Consider the following 26,907-nt stretch of genomic DNA (forward strand, 5'->3'; position numbering starts at 1 on the left):
GTATGGAGCCATCTTGTGCTTTTTTTCAGTTGTTCAGCTTTTAAACGAGTCCCCATCTACTTCACTTGTTTAGGAGAATGCTGTGGCGCTGTGAAGCTCAATACATTTCTTGTGAACTATGAAACTTCACCTGACTTTCCAACAGCATGGGGGTGATTAGATAATGACTGAATATTAATTTTTGGGTGAACTTATCCTTTAATGTTGGAGTATGTCAATTTAAAGATCCATAGTGTGTAAAATTCATCAAGCACACTCTTCTATATGACTTGACCTTTACTAACTACCAACTCAATTTCATGCTAAATTTGTGTGAAGATCATCCCATCTGGTGGCACGTGGGCTGAGTAAGTACAGTAAATTAACAAGCCTGACTAAGATATAACCTCTAACAACCTTTACACAATAACATTTTAATCATCATTTCATGGCTCTCACACGGCACAGCAAACACACTTTGTTTTTATTTACACGCATCTGTTTTCTGCCATGTTTAACCTCTGGCAAAAACCTTTATTCAACACCAAAATTACACATCCACTGTACAAACCAAGTCATGAGACAATGCTCATACCGTACAAATTTTAAAACGTGGGCATGCTCACGAGTGGAAAAAATAGGGTGTTATGTAAGATAACAGCTTAGTGGCTGGATAGTGTTGACAAGACACAGTGGCTCCTTCGTGGCATTTATATTTCTTTCATTGGTAGCAACATTAGCTAAAACACCATAATAATAGATGCCAAATATACAGTATAGTCTGCGGTTTAAAGATAAGGGATTAAGCATTAATAATGTAATCCCATGTAACAAATGTTAATACTGGCACTGCATAAAAATATGAAATAAGGGAGGAAAGTCATTCCACGCAAACATTGAAATACACATCCTTTTGACAAATCATGAGCATGAAGTCCTTATGTGTTATTTTAAAGGTACCCTGTGGAGCTTTTGTCCAGTAATAGTGCTGTGGAGCAGGATTTTTGTGAGCGGATCCCCTTTTTGTTTGGATCTTGTGCAAAGGACGCATATGCCTGTGCACTCGAGCGTGGCAACACAATAAACTTTCCTCTCGCCAACTTAATATTAATCTACTAATCCGCACAGTGGCAGTAACACATGAAGGAAATGAAGAGAAGTGCAAACAAAAGGCAGCGTTTAATGCCACCCTAGTGCCCCCATGTTTGAAAAAGAAATGCTGCGATGGTGCCTTCTCAGATGCCTCTGTGGTAGGTGAAACATAATACGATGCCCTCCCAGTGCCCTTTCTATGTGCTGGTGTGCCACCGCATATAACTGGTGCCCTTTTTATTTATTTTTTCGCTCCTGCCCCTCAACCATCCACCGTTCAGTCCACCACTGAACACATCTTTACTTGTTTACCAGAATACTCACAGGGTACCTTTAATTAAAAATGCATGATCTCCATACCATGTTTGGGACCTCTGAATGCTACTTCATACGTACGACAAAACAAGAAGAATATGTAAAGGAAAGATGCTCAACATCTTTGAATCTCACAAAATGTAAAACTGAGAATACTTCCATTCAACACTGTTTGTGGTAGACATTATAAGACACTCTTTCTCACCAGTGTTGCTGGCGTTTGTAACAAATGTCATAAATTACATGAAGGATCCACGCTCAACATACAAAACATTTGCAGATGTACTTGTTGAACGTTACAGTAACACATGTTTGGCCACCCATTTTTGGCTTTTTGAGCTTAAGGTTCAGTCACAGTGGTCACTACAGACCTGATTGCACAATTCTGAAACCATAAAAGTGAAAAAATACACCATTAAACATTAAACTTAAAATATCTTGTATATTCCATACGAATGAATGTCACTTTTACCACTGCTTTTGGCACTTGTGTTTGTCTTGTGTCAGAGGTAACATCAATAAACTATTTTCCAGTGTGTGGGCTGTTCACATTCTTTCTCAGTGTCCCCACAGAAACGATTGTATGTAGTTTTGGGGTCAAAGCCCAGGATCTCCCTCTCTTCATGGATCCGGAAAGAGAAAGTGGACACTGACGTTCCGATAAAGAATCTGAAAAAGTAATGAATTGAATGAATAAAAACATAGGAATGAGGACAGTGATGCAATGAATGTGCAGCTTGGAAAATAACATGAGCATTTAACACTCAGTAGAAGAAATGTATGTACATAAGCTGCTCTGACCAGTTTTTCAAGTTGAAATATTTTCCACGTGAGTTATTGTGCACTAAAATTCTCTTTGTTTTCAAGTCGGCCAAGGGTTGAAACTCAGTCACTGGCAAGAACTCTTTCTCAGTAATTACCTCTTTTAAAATATAAGCAATAAAACTTCTTCTGGCTCAAGTCTTTGCTCAAAATAGTGCAAATGATCAAATCTTCACATCTTATAGTATTATCACATTGTTTTGGTTTTTTTTGTTTGTTTGTTTTGTCTGTCAAATTTATTGTCTTATGTGGTAACGCAATAAGGGTATAAAGCAGCATTAGTGGCTCTCCGAGGCAGAACTAAGGCACAATGGTGCTTTAGGGTAAATGCTAACATCAACATGCTAACATTCATTCATTCACAATGACAGTGCTAACATGCTGATGTTAAGCTGGTATAATGTTTATCATGTTCACCATTTCAGTTGAGCATTTCAGCATTCTAACAGTTGCTAATTAGCACCAAACTGTTGGTGTCACTTGGAGGTATGTGGTCATAAATCGAAGTATTAGACAAATTAATCAGATCTGATAATGGTGATAGATGAAAAGTTAAGGTTAAATTCATACATGGGGCAGAACGCAGATGTTAAAACAGAAAAGGCCTGGATTTAAATGAAAGACAACACGGCTAAGCACTTGTAATTAACAAATAAACATTAAAATGTGTGCTATATCATTGTCTGATATCAATAAGCTTACTGATAAACTGTTATGTTAATAATCATAGAATGATAATTTACCTTGCATGTGCACAAATCCACTGGTCAATGATGGCCACCCCTCCATCTTTAAGGAGCTCCAGGTCCTCGGTGGACGGCTCAAAACGCACCATTTCTGGCAACAACTTTTTGAGCTCCTTCAATTCTACAAAAATGAGACCGATAACACAGGTTTATAAAAGCGTTTATAGAGACTACAATTTTTAATGAAATGCTACGGCTACTAACTAATATTATTACTACTATGATGATTTCTTATTACAGAATCATAATGTATTTGTTTATATTCTTTAGATAGATTTAATTACAAAATGTTTCCAGTTTTTAATTTAAAAAAAATAGTTGAATCAAATTTTAAAACACAATTTCATGAGCTGCAAAATCCCTGATCACTTATATCCTCCATATAAAGTGTAAATCAACTCTGAATGTGCTGCTATGTCATTACCTTCCCCGTCTGCATCTGTTGCGACGAAAACTCTGTCCAATTTGTGCTTCTTCATCAAGCTGCGGATTTTTTTGACTGCCCCCTTCAGGCTGGGGACGTCCTCTCTGTGACCCCAGATGAAGTCCTTCCTGCGCAGGTGGACCCCCAGGTATGGACCACCTTTAGCTGAGCCCAGCTTGGCCTGAGGAGTAAATTAAGAAACAACAGGCCAGTGTTTAATTACAGTATAGCCTGCAACTTAAGACTGGATCATCAAAAGGCTGAAATCAATGGTTGTTTTCAGAAATAAGTGATCAGAATGTCAATATATACAATTTGCAAAATCAACGAACGCAGACGCAAACAGCACAAATATACATAGATGATTTAATGGCAGACGAATAACTGAAAAGATTTGTGGAAAATATCATGATATTATCAATTGAGCAGTAAAGGATGTGATGTGATCTGATTTGGGGATGTAATTAATACATAGAGTCAGAACTTCAATGACAAATAATATGATATATGGAAAGTGGTAGTGCTTACAGTACATGTTAAATGCTGCACATAAACTGCACTGTACATTTCCACAGCCTTAAGTCAACCTGCATGATCACATAACCATGCCACAATCTGATACACTGACTCACTTTCATGCGGGTCCAGTCCTCACTGTAAACCGTGTAGTCTCTGTCATCTGTGGAGTTCAGGTACTTTGCTCTGAAGTTGTCGCCAATGATTCTCAGGTGCTTGGCAAAAACCATACTGCGGCGGGTCTACATGTAACAAAGATAATGGCAGAGACAACCACATCACATCACAGACAGTAATATGATCAAAGTGAGGAGAAAGGATTGACTTACATCCCAGTAATCCTTCCCAGCATAGTGATCATGGAGGAGTGTCTCTGCTCGGTCAAGCATGACTGATCTGCAAAATAGTAGGGAACACAGAGATCTGAGGGAACAAACCGAGTAATATCACACTGAAGGAAGAATCACGTCAGATCATATTCCAGCTTCCAACAAATAGAAGAGTCTGCCACTCCACTGTCTTTTAAAGCATTTATGCGTAATTCTTGGGCAGTGTTAAACTACAGGCGGATACATTTGGACATATATGAACATTTTTTGATAATTTGGTAACTCACCTTTTATCTTGTTCGTTAGCTAGAACTGTCTTTTATTGTACGTAATTACAATAAAATTAGTGATGGTGATTAGTGATGGTGAATAGTTCCACATGAAATTGAACTTCAGTAACTTTTCAGCAATAGTACTGCTAGTTAAAACAGTCTAATAGCAATGGTTTATAAATGCAAAAATAAGGTGGTGCTGCTTTATGAGTAGAATTAGGTGCTGCGTTGAATCAAACATTATCTGTTAAAGGGATAAAGTTGGATAATAATCATCAGGCTCAATAAAACTGTTCGTGTTAATGTTGATTTATCTGCCACAGACTAATTTTACCAACCACTGGTGCTTGACAGAAGTCAACACAGTGTGTGTGTGCAGAAGGTGTGTAGTCATGTTGCTCTGTTGACTCACGTCACTGTGATGTTTTTCTGAAGAACTGGGGCCATGATGGAGGCATGGCCCTGGGCTGATATGCATGTTACATTTCGAGCTCTCGTCTCCTCGTAGCCCCAAAACCAGCCCCTTGGAAACACAAACCAGATAAATCAGTTGATGATGAACTGAGGGGAGAGAGATATGCAAGCAGGAAGCCAGAGATATCATTAAATACTGTAAATGTGATCCATCACTGCCTGAAGGAGGTCTAATGAGTTATTCTACTGTAATTACAATTCATTTTCTTTGGCACTGAAGCTTAATGGAGGAACGACAGATAAAAAGCATGACAGAAAACATCAGCATCACCACAACTAAGATATTTTAGAAAAGATACATAGCCACAACATACACTCTATACTAGAAACTGGTTTTATTTTTTTTACACTTTGCTGTTGAAATTGCTATCATAGGTTGTGTGCATTGTGTTGCTTTACCTGTAGTAGCCCTGTTTATCTTTTGAGTACATCAACTTGTCAATGCAAGGTCGCCTGTCAACTTTTTCCTCCCATTTCCCATCAGTCCATCCCTCTGCGTAGTTTTGCAAGACCAGAACCTGGTCTATGAATGGGCCTCCGTTCTCTAGACCCGAGGGAGGAAGAAAACACACTCAGTGGGTGTTTTCGCTTTGACACACTTTAATGGAGCTAAGTAGCAATCTGTTCTAACAGCTCAGTAGAAAGTGGTAAATTTGCATAGTGAAAAAGATCAATGATTATCAAAGTAAAAACAGCTTTAAAAATAGTCAGTAAAATTAAAAGCGCACCAGCAATGAATTCCTCATACTCAATGACGGGTACATTGGCCTGCAGGCTGGTGAGGCTGAAGAACTCTCCCCACGGGATGCGGATCTGGTGGATGTTGGGACTGTGCCAGTGGTAGAGGCGACCCCATGGGGGAAGCACCAACACCCAGTCATCCCCCTCCTTCCTCAAAGTCTTCACCAGGGAGGCCATGCGGATGTAGACATCTCTCCGCAGGTTGAAACCCTCCGGGGGATTCACGTCATACAAAAGGTACCTGAGGTGATGAGAAAGGACATGAGATGGAAAACCGTAGATGGGAAAAGGCAACAGCAAGTTCATTGGTCAGTGAAAACAAAAGTGATAGCTGCCTTCACAATGCATCAAACCTATCGCATTTGGTAATAAATCATCCAGTGATCCCATTTAAAATGTCAAGATTCATCTGTCAGCAAAAGCAGGGCTGTATTTGTCATATTGCAACTAAATTATTCTTACTCAATGACCTACAAGCATTGTAGGAGTCTATTCTTTCTAGCTTATGGTTTGAGTAAATGTGAATGGTTTATGTAATCTAGCCTCTGCAGGCAGTTCACATCCTGTACCAACATTTCAGAGGTGATTTGTTGTTGGCAGCAACTGTTCAACCGGTAATAGTCATGCAGGAGCGTCACAACAACAACAAAATAGTGACATGACAGGATATACAAAGAGGAGAGTCAGACATCTCATTACACTAGTTGTAATATGTTGTATACTGTAGTGGTGCGTTAAATTCTTAAATTAAGTGGTCCCATTTGCATCTGTACTATTCATTTTTGTCATACGCCAGAACACACATGTTGTTACACCATGATCATATTCTTTAAACCTTACAATGAAGAAATGCATGGTGGAAATTCTTGTTGAAAATGCATAACACTTTGGTAATACACATTTATGACACTGAAAGTTGATGTGAGGAGGCATCTGCAAGCTGCTGGATCAGTATGTACAAGCACAACCATGCATAACAAATACCCATCCATACATATACATTCCCTAAATAACGCTAAATCATGCTATAATTTAAACATTTTTGTCCGTAATCTCTTCATAACCACCAATTTTTACAGAATCAATCCTTGAGAACACACAAACCGTTTCTGTCCTTTTTACAATTAGCACCGTTATAAGAGGGCAGAAAAATTAGACTGTATAACAATAGAGTGCTGACAAATCAACCAACTTTAAGCCGAAATCTACTACAATACAATAGCGTTTGGAAAATGATATTAGGTGCTAGTCTGACAAAGAGTGTATGGCTTTAATGCGCCAGAAATCATTAAATTGGCAATTTTTGGAATGGAGTCAGGTGCATCTTCACCTCGCTCTGCAGGGCTTATCTACAGAAGCAGTCGAGCCTGGCAAACGGGATCAAAACACGGCTATGGAAGAGTGAGAGTGTAACCTGGAGCACTACCTCACAAATAAAAGAGACCTTTACAGCTGAACAAAGACGGATAACTGTAACCGACCTCGCGTTAGCAACGTAGCGTACAGCAGCTAGCTAACAGTAACTTCACATGTCAGTAAACTCACCGCAGATCTCTGGCGGCGGAGATGGACACGGTGGCCGTTTGACTCGCACTGAACACATTGTCGGCGTTTGCTGCTTCAAGTGCTGCAAAAGCGACGAAAATAAACAAACAGAATGAAGTAAAAGAATAGATTGAAGCAATAAACACCACTGGTATATGCACTGCTCTGTGCGCCATATTTCCTCAGAGCCACGCACTTCCGGAGTAAAAAGCGTCTGAGCAGTTGCCGGGCAACTAGCAGTGACACGCAGCCAGCAGTGATTGTCAAGAGTCCCCAGGTATTTTTGTTTAGTAAGGTTTATAAACATATTTGTCATGTATTTTTGACAAATTATTCAAGATTGTTAATAAATTGTGTAAACTAGAATTAATAAACTTGAAAAAACAGAGCTAGATCTTCATTTGAGTTTATTTCCTTACAAAACAGCCAAGAGAGTCTATGACATTTGTACAAAATACTTGAAAATTAATAAATGGAGGTTATCATTACAATCTTAACAGGCTCCCCCCCCCCCCCCCCCCAGAAGACATTTGTCACAGTAGGAAAAGCACGCACAAATATTACAGTTGATACATTTTCTGGTTTAAGGGCTCTGCTGTTGTGCAAATTATTCCACGAACACGCACGCAGACACACAAAAATGTCCAAGCTTCACCTGAACATCTACAATAATCCCATGTGCCCTGAATTCAATAGGAAACTTGATTCAGAGTCCGCCATGCTGCATGTTGTGGTACAGGTGTGCTTCACTGGATGTTGTCTTGGTCATATGTCACTCCCAGTTGTCTTCTGGCCTCGTCTATGACCTCTGCTATCAGGCTGGAGTGAGCCCATGGCATCCCTGGACTCTCCTTCAGTCCTGGAGGGGAGCAAGCAGGCACAGACAATGACACCGCATGAGATGATGCCATGATGCCATGATGCTTAATTTTTATGCACGAGAGCAACCTTTTACCTTTCTGCAGACAGTGGCGGACCTCCTCAGCTTCATATCGTAGACCCGTGCTGTTGGTGAAGTTTAGTGTCATGCCAGCCTCTGGCAGGGGGAACTGCATCTCTTTCCCATTCACCTCCAAGGCTGTGGGGCACCACATATGGTCGGGTACCTGATGTGGAAATGTAAATCACTTTGCATGAAGTGTGAGAGCCATTTATGCTAAGTGATTTACATGACACTGATTTCCACATCACAACACTTGTAGTTGATATTTTGCATTCCTTGGTTTGCTGGTATCTGTATTTTCTATGTGGAGCATTAAATATGGAGGAACAGCCACAACAGTAACCTCTTGCTTTGACTGGTTAGGATTATGTGAATCATGTAAATTCAGTTGTTAGTTAATTAAGCTATTGAGCCTGGATCTATGTATTAATAGTAGAGCTGCACCGATTAATCGACTAGTTCCTGGTACCTTAATGGCGCCTTTGGTCCCAGTGATAACCGCATCATTGGTCAGCATCATGGTGATTGAACAAGTGCAAACGGCCAGTCTGTTGCCGGAGAACTTCAGGACCAAAACTGCTGTTCCATCAACGCCTGGGTAAAAGATGTACAGAGAAGTTTTATCCAGGTTTTTAATTACTGAATATTCCATCAAATAATATAACTTTACTAAAATATTCGCTTGGTAAATTGACTTCCTTGAGACAGTCACCTGTGCCTATGCAATGCCCCGTGGCTTGGATGGACTCAGGCCTCTCTCCATTAAAAACCATGAAGACGAACTGCAGACAGTAGATGCCCAGGTCCAGCAGTGCCCCGCCTCCCATTTTCCTCTCAGCCAGGCGAGAGATGTGGGTGAGTGGGGCTCCCAGGTCGGCCCTCACCATCTGGACATCGCCCACTTCACCCGCACTCAGCAGCCTCCTCACTTCAAGTGATGCGGGAAAGAAACGTGTCCAAATTGCCTGAAAGGAGACATGGAATGGTTTGCACAGATATTCGGGGAATGATTAAAGTGATTTTTATCAGAAAAAAGGTTACCTCCATGAGAAACACGTTGTCTTTTTGGGCTGCAGTGATGAGTTCCTGCACCTCCCTTGAATTCATGGCCAGGGGCTTCTCAATCAGCACATTCTTTTTGGACTTCATAAAGAGCTTGCCGGCACTCAGGTGGTGAGGATGGATGGTGCCGATGTAGACCACATCTAGAGAGAGAGAGACTAGTGTTTAGAAACATAATTTAATACTTCAATTATCCAATAAGTCTGGAATTCACTGTCCACTTAGGATTGGCATTCTTGTAGCTCGTTATGATTAATTAACAGGCCTCAAGTCGCTTCAGCTGACTAGACGTTGATTCGATTTAGACCAGAACATTGTGCCATATGCTGACACAAGAGCCCACCAACGTCTGGATCTTTTGCCAACTCATCGTAACTTCCATATGCTCGGGGGATGCTGTGCTTTTTGGCAAATTCTTCAGCATGCTGCAGGTCCCTCGCAGCGACCGCCACTATCTGAGGATGAAGGGAACAGTTTTGTTTTTGTTAAGCACTCATGTGGGGGGATTTATGTTGATTGAATATTTACCAAACTTTAAATATAAATGACAGTGTAGGAGAAATCTGTCAGTTAATGAAACGCAGAAGCAAGGATCATTTCTGAGTAAAAAGGAAGAGGATTTCACTCAGAAGAAAAAAGTGGACATAGCTTTTATGATTACTATATTTACTTTATTTTTCTATCATTGTATTTTATCTTATTTTTGTCTTGTTTCATTTTTTATCTATCACTGAATCTCTGTTTTTCCATCTGCTTATGACTCTTGAGCTGCTCTAACAAGTGAATGTCTTATCTTATCTTACTGACGTCAAGTTTCTTTACTTCCTGCTCAAATGCTGATGCTGATAAAGGTACAACAATGACAGTAGTGTCCAACGAATTAAGACATTGATATTCTATTTTTTAAATTATCATTGCATCAGTGTTTTATGTGTCGCTGATAACATTTTCATTTAAATTTAAACTCAGGTTCTGATGCAGCATCCTTTCTCTGCAGCCTTGTCTCAGTCAATGTGATCGGTAATGTGATGTAACCTGACTGGTCAAAGGTCACAAGCACTGGCCTACCAATAAACAGATTCTGCAAAGAAACTAGTAACTAAAAAGTCATAAAATAAATGTAGTGGAGTAAAAAGTACAATATTTGCCTCCAAAATGTTGTGGAGTGGAAGTATAAAGAAGCAGTAAATTGAAATACTCAAGTAAAGTACCTCAAACTTGTACTTAAGTTCTTTGTTACATTCAATTGTAAAGGATTGCATTGTCAGGAAAGGAGTGGAGAGTGCAGGGAACAGTTTGCTGCAGCCATGGACAAAACTCTGAATGCAGAGTCATCCTCTCTGGACTGTTTCCAGTCAAACCGGTCTGATATTTATTTTGGATTAAGAGCTTTGCAAAAGGGCACGATGAGGGAGGTCAACCTCTGAGGTAAGGATGGGAATATCTCCACCTTTTTATTACAATCCTTTAAGCGAAGTGTGTGTCTGTTTCATTCATTTCAGACACGAAGCATTCACTTACTAAAGCTGTGCCCACAGTAAATAACGCAGTTTATGATGCGTTTACGTGCTTCCTTTGGAAAGTAGCCCACTTTAGCCTTCATGTAACACTTTGGCAGGTGTGTGTCGTTACATTAGCTGCATTAAATGCACTGTACCTGGTGGTCTTCAGAGGTCAGGGTCCGTAAAGCCACCGAGAAGTCGTGACTAATTTTACCTGCACTGCATATTCCCCAACGTGTCGCCATTGCAAGCTAGCCAGCTAACTATTATCAACAACCTGACGTAACTTCAGCTAGCTTCAGTTAGCTGTTACATGCATGGCTCAGACATGAAGCAACCTCCTGTTCCTGCTGGTCTCTGCCCCCTTGAACATGTGAGCCCTGCTTCTGCAACACTGCCCGCCTCCGCATGGTGGCGCCTCCATACCGGCAGTACATGGGCTAAGTTATTTTTAAAGGGGCACTATGTAGTTTTTGGGAAGACAGAAGAGAAAACTAAATACACAAACTGCCTTTGTTTTCATGACTCAACTGAATAAACAAACTGACCTTAAAGGACAACACAGGTTAATACTGTTTTACTTATATGTGGAGGACCCTGCCACCTGTCTAGCTTCAAACAGTGTTCTGGGGACCTTATTTTCCTCTGAGAACAGCTCGTTTGTTCAGTTATGGAAAAAATACACATCTATGGGTTTGTTTTATTACCTCATTAATATTGTAAATATAATTTTTTTTTAAGTTTGCATTTCTTTTCAAAACTACATAGTATGGGTCGACCGATATGGCTTTTCCTTTGTGTCAAAAAACAACCAATGTACAACCCAAGTACAATTTTCAGGTATTTTACCTGAGTATTTCCATTTTCTGCCACTTTATGCTTCCTATCCACCTTTAACATTTATTTGATACATGCAGTTATTAGTTGCGTAATCAGATTATTCAGTGTTTATAGGCTATTATTGGGAAGTGTTACCAGTCAGATATTGTTGTTTGTAGGACATTGTGACAGGATGCTACATCAGAGCCAAAGTAGCACATTTATTTATTTATATATATATATATATATATATATACATACATACATACATACATACATACACACACAAACATATATACACAGTACAGTATATAAGAAAACAAAGAAAACGGCCAAATAAATGAAAGACAGAGATATGTGTGGAAGCTGTGTTTATATGAGAGACAGGGATGACTGTCTTGGTCAGCTGACTAAATAACTTTTTCATACTGAACTCCATGTCTCAACAGCCCTGAAAACCAGGTCCTTCTTACCAAGAAAGGCTCCATAAACCGGATTTGACTGGACTCTAGTGGCTGAGCTATAAAACTACAGATATTCCAACTAGGTTTGGTTCAACAATGACACAGCACTACCTCAAAACGGTGCCAAATGAAATAAAAAATAGATTTTAGTGAGTGCAAAATATAATGGTAGTGGCACAAATTATATATAATTACTTGATCACTTATAAGACAAGAAAAATTCATATTTTAAAGTCATAAATGAACAGACAATATGTTTGGGAAAGGATTTAATGAGCATCAACACAGGTTTCAAACATTAGGTCATTTCTGTCCTGTCAAAAAGTAATAATCTCAATGCACAACAAAAGAATTACCTCGGACCTTAGGCATCGGAGTAGATATTGAATTTAAAAAAAGTTAAATTTAAAACAAACACAAAATATTTCTAAATTTGAAACCAACATGCAAAATATGCTCCATTTCTTAAATATTTTCTATTTATTCAATAGACCAATTTTGTCCCTGACAAAAACAAATGACAGCTAAACCTGTCTAATATTCCTCCCCTTCCTCATCCTCCTCAAATGAGTCGATCCCAACCTCTTCATAATCCTTCTCCAGGGCAGCCATATCTTCTCTGGCCTCAGAGAACTCTCCCTCCTCCATGCCCTCCCCAACATACCAGTGGACAAAGGCTCTCTTGGCATACATGAGGTCAAACTTGTGGTCGAGACGGGCCCAGGCCTCAGCGATGGCAGTGGTGTTGCTCAGCATGCACACAGCCCTCTGCACCTTGGCCAGGTCTCCTCCAGGAACCACTGTTGGAGGCTGGTAGTTGATGCCCACCTTGAAGCCTGTGGGGCACCAGTCAACAAACTGGATGGAGCGCTTGGTCTTGATGGCAGCAATGGCCACATTGACATCTTTGGGCACAACATCGCCACGATAAAGCAGACAGCAGGCCATGTATTTACCATGACGAGGGTCACACTTCACCATCTGATTAGCTGGCTCAAAGCAGGCGTTTGTGATCTCAGCAACAGACAGCTGCTCATGGTAGGCTTTCTCAGCAGAGATGACTGGAGCGTATGTGGCCAGAGGGAAGTGGATACGAGGGTAGGGCACCAAGTTGGTCTGGAACTCCGTCAGGTCAACATTCAGGGCTCCATCAAAGCGAAGTGAGGCTGTGATTGAAGATACAATCTGGCTGATGAGCCTGTTCAGGTTGGTGTATGATGGGCGTTCAATATCGAGGTTCCTGCGGCAGATGTCGTAGATGGCCTCATTGTCTACCATGAAGGCACAGTCGGAGTGCTCCAAAGTGGTGTGGGTGGTCAGGATGGAGTTGTAAGGCTCCACTACAGCTGTGGAGACCTGGGGGGCTGGGTAGATGGCAAACTCAAGCTTAGACTTTTTGCCAAAGTCAACAGAGAGTCTCTCCATCAGCAGGGAGGTGAAACCAGAGCCGGTGCCTCCACCAAAGGAGTGGAAGACGAGGAAGCCTTGGAGACCTGTGCACTGATCAGCCTAAAGACACAGATAAACAATTAAAAAAGCTGGAAAAAATGCAAAAACTGAAACATTGCTTTAAATATTTTGTATCCATGTTCAAGTTCTTTCACTGATGTCTGCTGTGTATGATCATAAAAGTAATCAATAATTTGCAATTGTCACCACAGAAATTACCCTTAGACAAAGCCATCCTAAGCTGTTTTACTTTTATGTTCTATATTACTGCCACAAAAAATAATGTCGAGTGAGGTCTGGGTGCACATCTTCAGTGCATGGATCAATGAAAATGAGCAGTTGTGGGCTGGACACGTTGACTGTATGGCTCTTTGTTAGGGTTAGGGTTAGAGGGCAAAGCCAGGGTAAATGGGACTTAAAGCGCCTTACCAGTTTGCGGATTCTGTCTAAGACAGAGTCAATGATCTCTTTGCCGATGGTGTAGTGTCCACGAGCGTAGTTATTCGCAGCATCTTCCTTTCCTGAGATCAGCTGTTCAGGGTGAAAGAGCTGACGGTACGTTCCCGTGCGCACCTCATCTGAGAAGAAAGGCATAAGCAACAGTTTAGAGAGCTAATTAAGCTTTTATAGGAGGGTATTAGTGCATAAATCAACAAGCTCCACATCATATCACTACTGACCAATGACAGTGGGTTCCAGGTCAACAAAGATCGCTCTGGGGACGTACTTCCCTGCCCCAGTCTCACTGAAGAAGGTGGTAAAGGAGTCATCGTGGCATGACCCAGATTGCTTTTTGTTGGGCATCTGACCGTCCGGCTGGATGCCGTGTTCTAGGCAGTAGAGCTCCCAGCAGGTGTTCCCCATCTGGACACCAGCCTGGCCTACGTGTACGGAGATGCATTCACGCTGGAAGAGAGGAAGAGGAGAAGGTAAAAAAAAGGGGCAGGGAAAAGGGGTTAAGGGAGCTTCAGAAGTAGTGGATGATGACTTGCTTTGCAACGGCAACATTTTAAAACAATTCTACACATGAATGCTACAGTTGTGGAAATCCATAGGTATAATTCATAAACTCTGCCACTAGATGGAAGCAAAAAGTTATATGGGCAGAAGAGGGCTGAAGTTGAGAATGTAGACAGATTTGCGACAGCTGTCGTCATATCTCATGTGACTGTCTATGAGCAAGGCTCATGAGCTGAAATGGAGGTCGAGTTCTGAGAACAACTGGGCATTTAACATTTACAATTCCAAGAAGACCTAAACAAAAAAGACATTCATGAAAAAAGTAGCGAACATTGGTTTATTTAAGAGAAGATTCTCGCCATTGAACAGATCCAGGGCTTCCAAAGAAGTCACAGTAGGATTTAGGAAGAAAATCTTGCATTTGCATTAGCCACTCCCTACAGAATTTACATGACTGTGTGGCAATACAAAACAGATTGTGCGTTTCCCAATCTATACTTTTAACATTGTCAGCAACAAAGGCTATTAACCCACTGTTGCAACGTTGCAAATCAATAAGACAGACTGCTTTATGTCAATACTTGATTTTTTAAATCAATGTGATGAAGAACTTTGATTTTTGCAGCTATTTAGATTTGCTAGATTCCCCAGAAACAAGGCATTCCTGTCTGGTTAGCGTATACATCTTTCTCCCAAGTTGTCAACTGATTTTCCAGAATCATGATATCAAATTACAAATAGATTTTATCTGTATCGCCCACCCTCAGTTCAAATGTCACCTAAAGAGATGTCATTAAATTGCTTAGGTGTTAAATTTACAACATGAAGCCTGGAAAAGAAAGAAAATATTTACATTATTAAAGATGAAGGATTCCTTTCTTCTTCTTCATTTTTTTAAATCACAATAGTAACTGCTCAATGCTGCTCAGTTAGCTATGCAGCTGGGAGCTCAGGGACCAGGGGAGTGTTGGTGTATGCACCGGTGGCGCAGGAGCTTTGGAGCAGGATGGGCGGTGGCTCCCTGGCTAGCATGCTTACCTCAGTAGACATCTCTGCAACACAATAAACTGACATCACAACATCAAAACTCTTGTTTCTTCATTTTCTGTTGTTAATTTGCTAAAAATTTGACCAAATTTCTCACATATTGCACCTTTAGGTTAGGCAATTATCAAAAATGCTCTCAATGTATTACCTCAATTTATTTTATATACATGTTTTTTCCTCTCGGGAGTAGCACTTTTTCTTTAGGACCTATTACTTTATCGTTCTCCATGTAACCTTGGCAATGTTCGAAATACTATACATCCCCACCTTTCTTCATGTCAGGCTGCTATTTTTATCCTATCCCGCAAACTTTCCACTTCTCAGTGATCCGGCAGACAAAACAAGGTGCTGGTGGGTGAGGGAAAGCGGGCAGTGGACCAGGGTTTTACAGAAGAAACCATATAATTTTAGAATCAGTTAAAATCTCACTAAATCCCTGTTGCCTGGTTTTAGATGGATCAAATGCTTCATCATCGGTAGCTATCCAAAGCAAAGGCGCCCCTCCCCAGACTGGCCTGGGTTTCTAGGTTAGCAGAGCTCTGTGCTGCAGCTATTTTGGGTTCCTCATGCTAACCTGACACCTAGCAGTAAAGGCTGACTGTTTCTGTAAACACTGACAGGCAGTCTCCAAAATAGTGGTCACTGCCAGGCTGAATTACGAAAAGTTAAAGTCGAAAGTGATAAATGTAAAAAGGCTTTGAAATGACGTCGATACTTGCTGGTGTGATATTATTTGTCATCACCACAACCACATGTAAGTAACAGCAGTTAATTCAGGAGTGGAGACAAAGTAGTCTTTCAAACTGCAAACTAGTTCCCGTCAGGGTGTGTCTGTATGTGTTTTGGAAAAAAGGGCATGTCTAAGGCTCAGCCACATGGACTTGAGATTCCAGTTTTGTCAGTGACATAAATGATAACATCCTGTCAGAGACAGATAGAGCGATGGAAAGCAAAGGTGAACAAAATAGACAAAAAAAAGAGAACAGTTAATTTGTTAAAAGCTTCTTCAGGTCAGCTGACACGGGAACAGAGATCCCTTAATACCCCATCAGTACAGTGCGTTCTGCCTCTATAATAGGAAAACCGACATCATGTACCATAAAGACAAGGTGAGGATAGATAATGGTTTAATGGAAGCTTGTCTGGACCCAAACTGCCATGTGTTTAGTTTATTATACATGTTGGCTTAAACCCTGATTAACTATGCTTTAAGAGCAAAAGCTAACACATTAATCATTCTTTGTGTGCATTTGGTATGTTTGCATGTCGTATGAATGCTTATTGTCACTTAGTTTACTTTATATTTCCTTTTTCATTTGGTCAATCGCTCTGTCCAGACCAGGTTGTGTCCATATCTAGGGGCCACACTAGGATATTTATTATTCAACAGAGCCATATTATGCTCATTTTCAGGTTCATAATTTTATTTTTGGGTTACTACTTGATTACTAGATTTACATGCTTTAATGCCCAAAAAAAACACATCATTTTTCTCATACTGTCCAGTGCTGCGGCACTGCATTCCCCTGGTCTGAAATGCTGTTTTAGCTCCAGTCTGCTCTGATTGGTCAGCTCACACACGCTTGACCGAGCACCTCTAATAACAACAACAACAACAACAACATCAACAACAACAGAGCAGCTGTAATCAGTTCTTGTTTGCCAAACTAGCTGCCAAGCATAAATTATGCTCAAACTGTCAGTTTTGTATTTAACAATGGATTGGCCCGGTTTCATTTATGCATTTATTGTGGATATCTGTTGTCCCAAAAAGAGAACCGTTACGATGGTCCTTTCACCTTCTGTAGCCTCCCTCGGACGAGAAAACTCTCCTTGAAAATATGTCGAAAAGTGGGAATAAAGAAGAGCTGTGCCACCTGTCTTCATTTTGATGGACTGTTGAATTAACACACTATTTTGTTCCCCCATGTGATCCATTTTGTGAAATAAACACCCTTTCCTCGAGTGCCTTGGATCAAATGATCACACTCGTGAACTGTAACGTAATGCCCGGTAAACAATTTGCTGTAGTTATTTATAGCCAAGGATGAACACTATTGATTTGGATAAATAATAGATAACCTGATGGCGTTTCCTGTGGAGATCCCCCAGTCTGACTGAAACCAATGCGACAAACATTGTGAGCCCTGAATGGCAGACTACTCTACATCTGTCTCACTTCAGGTCTCTGCTACAGTTTTTCCAACTGTAAAAAGAAAGCAACAACTGGTCAACCAATTTGAAAAACTACAGATGTAAAAGTTAAACTGTGTCTCAGGCATGCAGGTTGAGGCAGCACAACACTAGAACCACCCTTGCACGCAATATACAGTAACCGACTGGCTCATGACAATTGCTGAGCACATGAATGCCTCCAAGGTAAGCCTCCCTTTAGAATTGAGTGCCATCATGAGGTGTTCTGATGTGTCATTTTGAAGTCAAACCTGATTTGCACGCATTTCTACTACAAGCATGGTTTAAGTCAATTATAAAATCTAGTTTACACAAGCATGTGGATTATGATCCTTCCCCCATTTTTTATTTTTAACCTTTCTTTTTTGTGCATAAATTGTTATAAACGGTCACTGTTCAGCTCTACACAATCCGTCTATTGTAGCACTTTAACGCTACAACAATAAAAGGAACTCCATTTTATGGACCAGGACTGTTTGATCAGGGCGGGTATACTGGCGTAGTAGTGTACTCAGCACACAATGACACCAGTTGGTTTTTGTAAGCAATGCAAGCAAGCTGTGTTTATACTCCACTTTGCAAACAGAAGCAAAGGTTGTGTGTGTGTGTGTGTGTGTGTGTGTGTGTGTGTGTGTGTGTGTGTTTAAGTACAAGGAAATGAGAATATTACTACTCAAGTAATATTCCCATTCACAGAGGCTCCAGTTTGCCACATTTGGCATTTAGCTGCTAGTCCCATTTTACTATAAACAGGTGCTTCTACTTTTTTCTGGCTGGAAGCGACTTTTTAATTGATGTTGATGTTGAAAACACAAGCCACAGTCTGCTTCCCAATGGCTCTGTGAATTACGAGGGAAAAGACAGTTTCCTGCCCCGCAGAGACACTTCTGCGTAGACTTGTTTTTAGATGTGATTACGAGACACACCTTCATTCCTAACTGACATGTATGATTATCACCCACCTAACTACCTAGTAGCCCAGAAATGGGCTTTAAAAAAGTCAGAAATGCTACTTGAGATTTGAATTAAGCAGCTCTTTCACCAAATCTGAATGCAAAAATAAATAAATCACAATGCATATATCATCTTGGTTCCATATGTTTGCCTGTCCTGATGTGCTGAAACTGTGCAGACTAGTAATCATTAGCACCTGCTGACCCATCCAGGCCAGCAGCCAGCTCAGCTTTACTGCCAGTCACTGGGTCTATTTCTGTCAGTGTCCTGCTGCAGGAGGCCACACAGAGACCAGCACACTGTTGCAACATCGCATCTTTACTCACATATTTGAAGCACATTGAAATACCGAAGACCCCCGTCACACACCATGTAAAACCAAGGGGGAAAAAAAGCTAAAGCTCATTTCTACTCGTTGGGATATAAACAAATGGAGCTTTGGAGGGGAACCCCCCAAAAAACAAAACTTATAGTAGAGTATACTTACCATTTTAGCTTCTTGGTAGAGAGTCCTTTAAGAGAAAACACAAGTGCAGCTGGCTTTAGCCTTTCTGTAGCTTCTCACAGCAGCCGTCAATGTGGTCCGAGTGAGTAAGTAATGCCAGGTGGGCGAGAGCTGTCAGGCTATATTCAACTGCAAACCACTCCCACCTGCCTCTGCCGCGTGGACGCGCACCGTGAGCGCGCAGGCCACTGTGCCCAAGAAGAAGTGAAAACTGGGTTTTCTGAACGAAAAGCACTAACGTTCATATTTAACTGATTTTGATGAATCGTTTTTGTATTCAGTGATTTATATTCAGTTAAGTTCTGCTGCTAAGTCTGCTCTCCTTTCTTTTAGCAGTGAAGTGATATACTCCATGACTGAAAATTGTACACATATCATATTGTGTATAACATTTTTGTTATAATAACATTTCATGGTAAAAAAAAAAAGTAAAGTTGCAGTAGGTGAGGTGTGAGCAGTGTGTGAGAGAGTCTGGACTTGGGAAAAGGAGACTGCAGGACTAAAGCTTGGTTCAAAGAAGGAAGAAGGAGCTTTCAGTTATGTGTCTGTGTTGCTTGCATTGGACTAATCATGTGATGAAATTCAGGTTAAAATGTAAAGTATTGAATAAGTTATGTGATTAAAATGTAAGTTAAAATGTTATATATTTAATATCATGTGGGTTGAAAGCACAGTCAATAAGGTGGTGTATTTTTAAAAAAGTATTCAAGCTAAAAGTAATTTGATAAAGAATGATGTGTGTATTTACGGGAGTTAAAAGCTGACAACGTTTATAAGGTTAAAATCATCATTAGATAGTGCTTTAAAATGTATTTATTCATTTAGGGGGTTTAAGTATGGGTAGTTTCCACTTATTTTCAAGATTGATTTCTAGGACCTTTAAACATTAAGTAGTTGATTTTGGGTTTTGTTGATTGATTATGGATTCTTGGGTTACATTTTTCTTGACCTTCTATTTGTGTTTGTGTTTAAGGTTTTTCACCTGTTTTGGCCTTGGCAACTTTCAAATAAAAGAAAGAAAAGAAAGAAAGCTGAATCTTGGTCATTGAGTTAATTCCAGTCCCATCTTTGGAAGCAAGCTGCCTTTTCAAGTGGGGGAAGCTGCAGTTTAAACCTCACAAGAGTGAGGGCCACTTGTCAGCTACCATTATAAATATGCACCATATATTATGCAAGTGAATTATCCATATTTAAAGTTGAATTAAATTAAACATGCTGACAGTAGACAGTGACATGTAGTAACATGGTATGGTCCTTTAAACATGCTGACACTTATGTCTGTTACTGCACCAAATTTATGTATTTTACATGTGGCAGCCTTTATGTCCACTACATGCTTTTTAATTTTTTTTAGCACTTAGTCCTCATATGATATTGATCAAACAAAATGTAGACAACTGACTTGCAATATATATTATGCACATTTTTAATAGTAGCCTACCACAAATTTACATTTTTTTTTTTACCATGAAATGTTACTGTATACAATACAATAAGTGTATAATTTTCTGTCATAGAGTATATCACTTCACTGCTAAAAGAAAAGAAAGCACTCACTGCCAGTTGCAGTGTCTTATTTTGATTTGTAGAATTGTTTGTACTTAATTTAATATTAATCACTGAATATAAAAAAATCATCAAAATTAGTTAAATGTAAACATGAATGCTTTTTATAAGAAGAATCGTCTCCGTGTCGACAAACTACAGCATGCACTGAAAATGCTACATCTATTTGTTATTAATAATAACATAATAATAAATGATAAGTTTTCTATAAAATTTGTGTTTCTCCATAAGGAGTATTTTTTTTACTTTTGATACTTAATGTACATTTTTACTTAGATAAAAGATCTCAGTATGTCCTCCTGTAGCACTACCTGTACTCTATAGTGCTCTACAGAACACGGGACAAAATAAAAATAATAATTGCCCAGTTAGAAAAATATCCAATCCTGCTCACTGTATCAATTCAAACTGCTTTTCCTGCCAGCTGATTACATATTACTTTACAGTTATTTATGACCACTTCACACCACCTATATATGTACTGTACATACTGTATGAAAGGTAGCGCCTGCGGTCAGTTGTCTTGTGGGTGGGGCAGACATCCTGCTGACTGAACACCAACCCTCCTGAGCCATTTTACTGGATAGGCTGTCATTGTACCGTTTCAAAGCTAGAGGTCGTAGTTGCTTTACCATGAGTCCCTGAATGAAACAGTGTGTCAGACAGTCATGTGACTTCTTGGAGCAGCAGTATTTTTTTTTTTTTTACCACTGTTGTGGGTTGTATCACTCACTGGCCACTTCATTAGGAACTCCTCTTTGTGCTCTCTTGCACAATCTAATGTGATCCAACCGCTCTGCCATAAATTCCACCTTTACAAAGATAATAATGTTCAGTTTTCAGTCTTGATTGACGCTGTCAGAGTCAGGTATTAATTTAACTACATGTTTATTATTGTGATTTTACTTAACAGTGGTGTTGAACTGGTCCACATTACATTATATTGAGAGGTGTTCCTTATATCTGGTTTCTCCTATTTACATACATAAGAGAGGCAGAATATTAGAAACACCTTTCAATATGATGAACTCCAGTACAACAACACCACCTACTACAACATCAATAATAAACATAAAGTAGAATTATTTCCTTTATGACAGTGTCAGGAATTCATGACAGAGCTGTTGTACTGGACCACATTAGATTGTACAAGTATACTTAATGAAGTGATCAGTGAGTGCATGTCACCCTTCAACCAACCAAATTGTGATCATAAGCTTCCAGTTTGTAATGTGATATTATGTGGCTTGGTCAATAACACTGCAAATATAGGCCCTTTGCTGAGTTTTTACAACATAAGAATTATAAAACACTTATCTCTCGCGACTTCAGAGTTGTGCAAATGATCTCTTTATTGTACTTTTTGTTCTTTTCTAGGTGTCATTCATTCTTTCTATTCGTGAAAAGACTTTATTGTGGGCCGCTGGGGACCTACACTCTCAAACAATGGAAGTGGGACACAGCTTTATGACTCAGGCAACACCTATGAGAGAACAGCCAGGCATGTTCTTTCCCAGAAATATTCAAGAGCACTTCAACTCATATGAGTGTTCAAATTTGCAATACTGTGTGGCACTAATGTGAAACCAAAGTGTTTTAGTTTGAAATAACATTGCATACCATTTACAACATGGTGCTTTCTGAGCTTTGTGTTGAAATGATGTGAAATCAACATCGATTACCTTCGTTGTTACCAATTAATCCAACCTTATAATAAATGGTTGACACCATCTTATCATTCTCAGCTTCCTGGTGCCACTAATATGTACAGACAACAGGAGACAAACAGGATTAAAGTCAGTGAGAGACTGTTTATCTTAGTGCTGAGTTACTTTTAATTTCACCACCTGTTATTTTTGGTGAAAATAAAGCAGTTACAAATAAATATGGTGTGAGCAAAAGTCCACATGACATTTGTGAATGAAGCCACAGGGTTTTATCCCAAAACAGGAAATATACTGACTCAGTGCAAACAGTGGATGCCTGCCCGTCTTGAAAGTGGTTTGACTTGTTTTGGCATTGTTTAACAAGTCTAGGTTCTTCCTGCCAATTTAAACAGGCAGCTACCCAACTGAAACTCATGTTGAGACAAAATGTAGACATGTGAACTACAACCTACTGGCATTCATAAAGGCTTTCTGGGCTTAGAAGAACTCCCGTGACCTGACCAAGGACACAGGAGTGTGTGTCTTTTTGGCTTTAAATGCACTGTTTCTGTGGTTGACTTATTATGAGACTTCTCAGACATGCAAGTGTTGTTTACTCCATTTAGTCAGCTGATGCTTTGTGAGGCAGTTCCCATGTATTTAGTTTCTCTACTTTCCCAAGGGGTTGAAGAACTAACAGGGAAGGAGGAGCAGGTCTCATATAGAGACTGACAGTTTAGGTTTTACAGGAACATAGTGTGGGAAAGTGGTATGCTTGACAATGTAATTCATTTTTATAAAACTGTACGTTTTGGTTTTTTAAGTGTGCCGCTGGGATTCAGAACAGATGTTCCAAATTTGGAGGATTCTGTCCAACAATAACTATAACAATAAATGTTAACAAGAGTCTCACGGTATGTTCTTAGCATGCATTTTATATCCACACAAGTATCCACACAAATCTTCTTTAGAAGAGAAACAACGAATCTACTTCAATTTCTAGACTCAGATGTTTCCTTATTAAGAATGAGGAAGCAAAACATTTATGGATTCAGCAAATGTGTTCAGTGATTGAAACAATTAACTCATTAGGAATGAGTTAATATTTTACACAGTCAATGGTTTAAATTCATTAATTTGTGCATCAAATTCTATGAATGTTAATTCAAAAAAGGTCATATAACACTGTCAATATTACAACATAGTAATACCATAATATTATATACATATGGCAGACAGTTCTTTAAGTGACACAAAAAAAAGTTAATACAACAGTTTTTTATCTTATCATAAGCTACATCATAAGGTCATGCATTAGAAACTGCCAAGTGAAACTACATTAGGTTACCTTCACCTCGTCTGTGATGCTGCTTCTGCTTTCTGAAATTTGAGGTGAACATACTACACACCAGCACAAAACACTCACAGACTCACACAATGAACAGGGTGGTGACCTCCTTTTGCATTGTGTGTATGTCTGTCAAGCGGATGACCTTATCCTAGTGTCATCAGTGGGTTCTCTGATTACAACTCAGATCAAATCACTGTTCACATTAAGCTGCAGGTATAAAAACGCAGAGGTGCACAGTTGTGTCCAGCATTACATCTTCTTACCGATACCTGGACATTGGAGAAGAGATCAACGATGGTAAGACATGTGTATACTACTGCATTTCTGAACAATTGTGAGATGTACTGTATTTGTTCAAATATTGAGATATTGTACATTTATCAGTTCTTTTTTTTATAAACAATAGAGTTGACTTCAATATGATTTAAGTGGTTAAAAAACTTTTGCGTGGCAGGAATGTGAAAAAGTAAACAGACACTTCTGGTAATTGAACTGTGTTGCTCTCTCACTGCAGCGTGAATGTATCTCCATTCATGTGGGCCAAGCTGGGGCTCAGATTGGCAATTCATGTTGGGAGCTGTACTGTCTGGAACATGGAATCCAGCCAGATGGACAGGTACCAACTGAAAAGACTGTTAGAGGAGGAGATGACTCCTTCAACACCTTCTTCAGCGAAACAGGGGCAGGGAAGCACGTTCCCAGAGCCATCTTTGTCGACCTGGAACCTACTGTTATCGGTCAGTACCTGTCACTTTTAGGTCTTTAATAAATGCACACATTTTTATAGAAAATAAAACACAAGGATAGCACATATGTTAGTGATTTAACTTGAGGTTCACTCAATCAGTAAACCTGTTTGTCATCATTATCTTTTTCACCAGATGAGGTACGTACAGGAACCTACCGTCAATTGTTCCATCCTGAGCAGCTGATTACAGGAAAGGAGGATGCTGCGAACAACTACGCCCGTGGACACTACACCATTGGCAAAGAAATCATTGATCTGGTTCTGGACAGGACTCGTAAACTGGTGAGTTTCTAGTGAGCTTTTTTTTTTCATTTGGCACGACTAAATGATTAAATCATTTGGGAATATCTTTACAGGCTGATCAGTGCACCGGTCTGCAGGGATTCCTCATCTTCCACTCCTTTGGTGGAGGCACCGGCTCCGGTTTCACCTCCCTGCTGATGGAGAGACTCTCTGTTGATTATGGTAAAAAGTCTAAGCTTGAGTTTGCCATCTACCCAGCCCCCCAGGTCTCCACAGCTGTAGTTGAGCCTTACAACTCCATCCTGACCACCCACACCACCTTGGAGCACTCCGACTGTGCCTTCATGGTAGACAACGAGGCCATCTACGACATCTGCCGCAGGAACCTCGATATCGAGAGACCAACTTACACCAACCTGAACAGGCTCATCGGCCAGATTGTGTCTTCAATCACAGCCTCACTTCGCTTTGATGGAGCCCTGAATGTTGACCTGACGGAGTTCCAGACCAACTTGGTGCCCTACCCTCGTATCCACTTCCCTCTGGCCACATACGCTCCAGTCATCTCTGCTGAGAAAGCCTACCATGAGCAGCTGTCTGTTGCTGACATTACCAACACTTGCTTTGAGCCAGCCAATCAGATGGTGAAGTGTGACCCTCGTCATGGTAAATACATGGCCTGCTGTCTGCTTTATCGTGGCGATGTTGTGCCCAAAGATGTCAACTCTGCCATTGCAGCCATCAAGACCAAACGCAGCATCCAGTTTGTTGACTGGTGCCCCACAGGCTTCAAGGTGGGCATCAACTACCAGCCTCCAACAGTGGTTCCTGGTGGAGACTTGGCCAAGGTACAGAGGGCTGTGTGCATGCTGAGCAACACCACGGCCATCGCTGAGGCCTGGGCCCGTCTTGACCACAAGTTTGACCTCATGTATGCCAAGAGAGCCTTTGTTCACTGGTATGTTGGGGAGGGCATGGAGGAGGGAGAGTTTGCAGAAGCTAGGGAAGATATGGCTGCCCTGGAGAAGGATTATGAAGAGGTTGGTACTGACTACATGGGGGAAGAGGATGAAGGAGAGGAATACTGACTCCCCTAAAGCCTGCATTTAACCCAAAGTAAAGTGATATTCATTGACAATGGATACTTTATTTTAAATTGAGGCTTTTACTTTTTGTAGTGAAGACATAAACCAAAAAACTGCCTTTTGGCATAACACATTTCAATAATCCCTATCATCATCCTCAAAACAGAGGAAAATTGTGAAATTAAACAAGTTAGTTGTACCATTAGTTATAGCACTGTGTAAAAACATAATGAAAGCAAAGAAATTTGTGGTCCACCATATCTTGTTTTAGGCCTTTAAAGATCTTTTCTTTCTAGTGTATCAGACTGAGACACTTAGACCAAACCCTCTCCTTTGTGCACCTCCCCCCACTATCCTCTCCCATGTGGAATGTAAGTTATGAAAGGGCTCCTATGTCAGTTTCTATATACCATTCAGCTGTGACTCTGACTCTGTGAAAGCAGGAGAGAGAGAAAATAACTCACTAACTCACTGACTGGTGTTGTTTGTGTAGCTCATACTCAGACAGTGGCCTGCGGCAACAATAGGATCCCAGTAATGTGTGAATCACAGCTCTGTGATCCTAAGAGGCCTGCTGAAAAGTGGTGGCGAGGACCAGCACAAAACTGGCCTTGACATTTCTGGGTTTTGATTTTCATACATTTCAGTGGTGTGTTAAATTACATTGCAATGTTCATCTGTATATTCTGAATTTGCGATTAAACTGTAACCCTGCATATTTGTGTCATCTTGCCACTTAAAAGGATTGTATCATATTGCTCATTTTTGACTCTTCCTACCATTAAAGCATATGTCTTTTACATTTAATGATTAAGAATAAAGAAGTTCATCCATGTTTCCATATATATATTGTGTGATTACTCATTTCATGACTTAATATAAACACAGGGGGGACTGAGTGTGTGTGTTAATTAGTGTGTGGGTGCAAATACATGCAGAAAATAATCATAATGATACTACAAGCCCACATTCATAAAATAAATACATAAAATATGTTGACAAATCTTGAGGGCAGAACATTTTGCATCAATTCCCCAACATAACAAGCAACAAACCTTTTTCACGACAGCCATATTGAAATGAAATAGAAGGTAAACACAGGTTTAATTCATGGA

The 26,907-nt window shown here is 40.1% G+C and overlaps 4 protein-coding genes across 4 annotated transcripts; 1 reads left to right on the plus strand and 3 right to left on the minus strand.

Annotated features, from left to right (window-relative positions):
* Positions 1-446: 446 nt before the first annotated feature.
* pofut2 (protein O-fucosyltransferase 2) lies at positions 447-7,469 on the minus strand. Its single transcript, XM_084361999.1, has 9 exons — positions 7,256-7,469; positions 5,698-5,951; positions 5,369-5,513; positions 4,908-5,018; positions 4,224-4,290; positions 4,011-4,136; positions 3,379-3,559; positions 2,952-3,075; positions 447-2,055 (listed from the first exon to the last, which is right to left on the minus strand). The coding sequence occupies exons 1-9, from the start codon at positions 7,429-7,431 to the stop codon at positions 1,902-1,904; spliced, it is 1,338 nt and encodes a 445-aa protein (XP_084218125.1). The 5' UTR covers positions 7,432-7,469; the 3' UTR covers positions 447-1,901.
* Positions 7,470-7,766: 297 nt separating this feature from the next.
* LOC311262364 (trans-1,2-dihydrobenzene-1,2-diol dehydrogenase-like) lies at positions 7,767-11,146 on the minus strand. Its single transcript, XM_084361703.1, has 7 exons — positions 10,918-11,146; positions 9,604-9,715; positions 9,240-9,403; positions 8,911-9,163; positions 8,668-8,792; positions 8,211-8,361; positions 7,767-8,114 (listed from the first exon to the last, which is right to left on the minus strand). The coding sequence occupies exons 1-7, from the start codon at positions 11,005-11,007 to the stop codon at positions 8,002-8,004; spliced, it is 1,008 nt and encodes a 335-aa protein (XP_084217829.1). The 5' UTR covers positions 11,008-11,146; the 3' UTR covers positions 7,767-8,001.
* Positions 11,147-12,297: 1,151 nt separating this feature from the next.
* LOC311262205 (tubulin alpha chain-like) lies at positions 12,298-19,292 on the minus strand. Its single transcript, XM_084361453.1, has 4 exons — positions 19,136-19,292; positions 14,175-14,400; positions 13,924-14,072; positions 12,298-13,554 (listed from the first exon to the last, which is right to left on the minus strand). The coding sequence occupies exons 1-4, from the start codon at positions 19,136-19,138 to the stop codon at positions 12,580-12,582; spliced, it is 1,353 nt and encodes a 450-aa protein (XP_084217579.1). The 5' UTR covers positions 19,139-19,292; the 3' UTR covers positions 12,298-12,579.
* Positions 19,293-23,985: 4,693 nt separating this feature from the next.
* Positions 23,986-26,637, plus strand: LOC311262830 (tubulin alpha chain-like). Its single transcript, XM_084362572.1, has 4 exons — positions 23,986-24,013; positions 24,231-24,453; positions 24,598-24,746; positions 24,821-26,637. The coding sequence occupies exons 1-4, from the start codon at positions 24,011-24,013 to the stop codon at positions 25,793-25,795; spliced, it is 1,350 nt and encodes a 449-aa protein (XP_084218698.1). The 5' UTR covers positions 23,986-24,010; the 3' UTR covers positions 25,796-26,637.
* The last annotated feature ends 270 nt before the right edge of the window (positions 26,638-26,907 follow it).

Source organism: Pagrus pagrus, assembly GCF_965226575.1.
Source record: "Pagrus pagrus genome assembly, chromosome: 9".
Classification (NCBI taxonomy): Eukaryota; Metazoa; Chordata; class Actinopteri; order Spariformes; family Sparidae; genus Pagrus; species Pagrus pagrus.

What these genes read in the sequence shown, in the direction of transcription:
- LOC311262205 (XM_084361453.1), bottom strand. An exon ending in CCTGGAACCCACTGTCATTG is followed by an intron (nt 14,073 to 14,174) that starts GTCAGTAGTGAT and finishes CTTTCTTCTCAG; the next exon opens with ATGAGGTGCGCACGGGAACG. An exon ending in TAGACAGAATCCGCAAACTG is followed by an intron (nt 13,555 to 13,923) that starts GTAAGGCGCTTT and finishes CTGTGTCTTTAG; the next exon opens with GCTGATCAGTGCACAGGTCT.
- LOC311262364 (XM_084361703.1), bottom strand. Translation starts at nt 11,007, where the DNA reads ATGGCGACACGTTGGGGAATATGCAGTGCAGGTAAAATTAGTCACGAC. An exon ending in GGACCAAAGGCGCCATTAAG is followed by an intron (nt 8,362 to 8,667) that starts GTACCAGGAACT and finishes TTTCCACATCAG; the next exon opens with GTACCCGACCATATGTGGTG. An exon ending in CCGCCACTGTCTGCAGAAAG is followed by an intron (nt 8,115 to 8,210) that starts GTAAAAGGTTGC and finishes GCTCCCCTCCAG; the next exon opens with GACTGAAGGAGAGTCCAGGG.
- pofut2 (XM_084361999.1), bottom strand. Translation starts at nt 7,431, where the DNA reads ATGGCGCACAGAGCAGTGCATATACCAGTGGTGTTTATTGCTTCAATC. An exon ending in TCCGCCGCCAGAGATCTGCG is followed by an intron (nt 5,952 to 7,255) that starts GTGAGTTTACTG and finishes TCATCACCTCAG; the next exon opens with GTACCTTTTGTATGACGTGA. An exon ending in CTGGGAAGGATTACTGGGAT is followed by an intron (nt 4,137 to 4,223) that starts GTAAGTCAATCC and finishes TGTTACATGTAG; the next exon opens with ACCCGCCGCAGTATGGTTTT.
- LOC311262830 (XM_084362572.1), top strand. An exon ending in CCTGGAACCTACTGTTATCG is followed by an intron (nt 24,454 to 24,597) that starts GTCAGTACCTGT and finishes CTTTTTCACCAG; the next exon opens with ATGAGGTACGTACAGGAACC. An exon ending in TGGACAGGACTCGTAAACTG is followed by an intron (nt 24,747 to 24,820) that starts GTGAGTTTCTAG and finishes ATATCTTTACAG; the next exon opens with GCTGATCAGTGCACCGGTCT.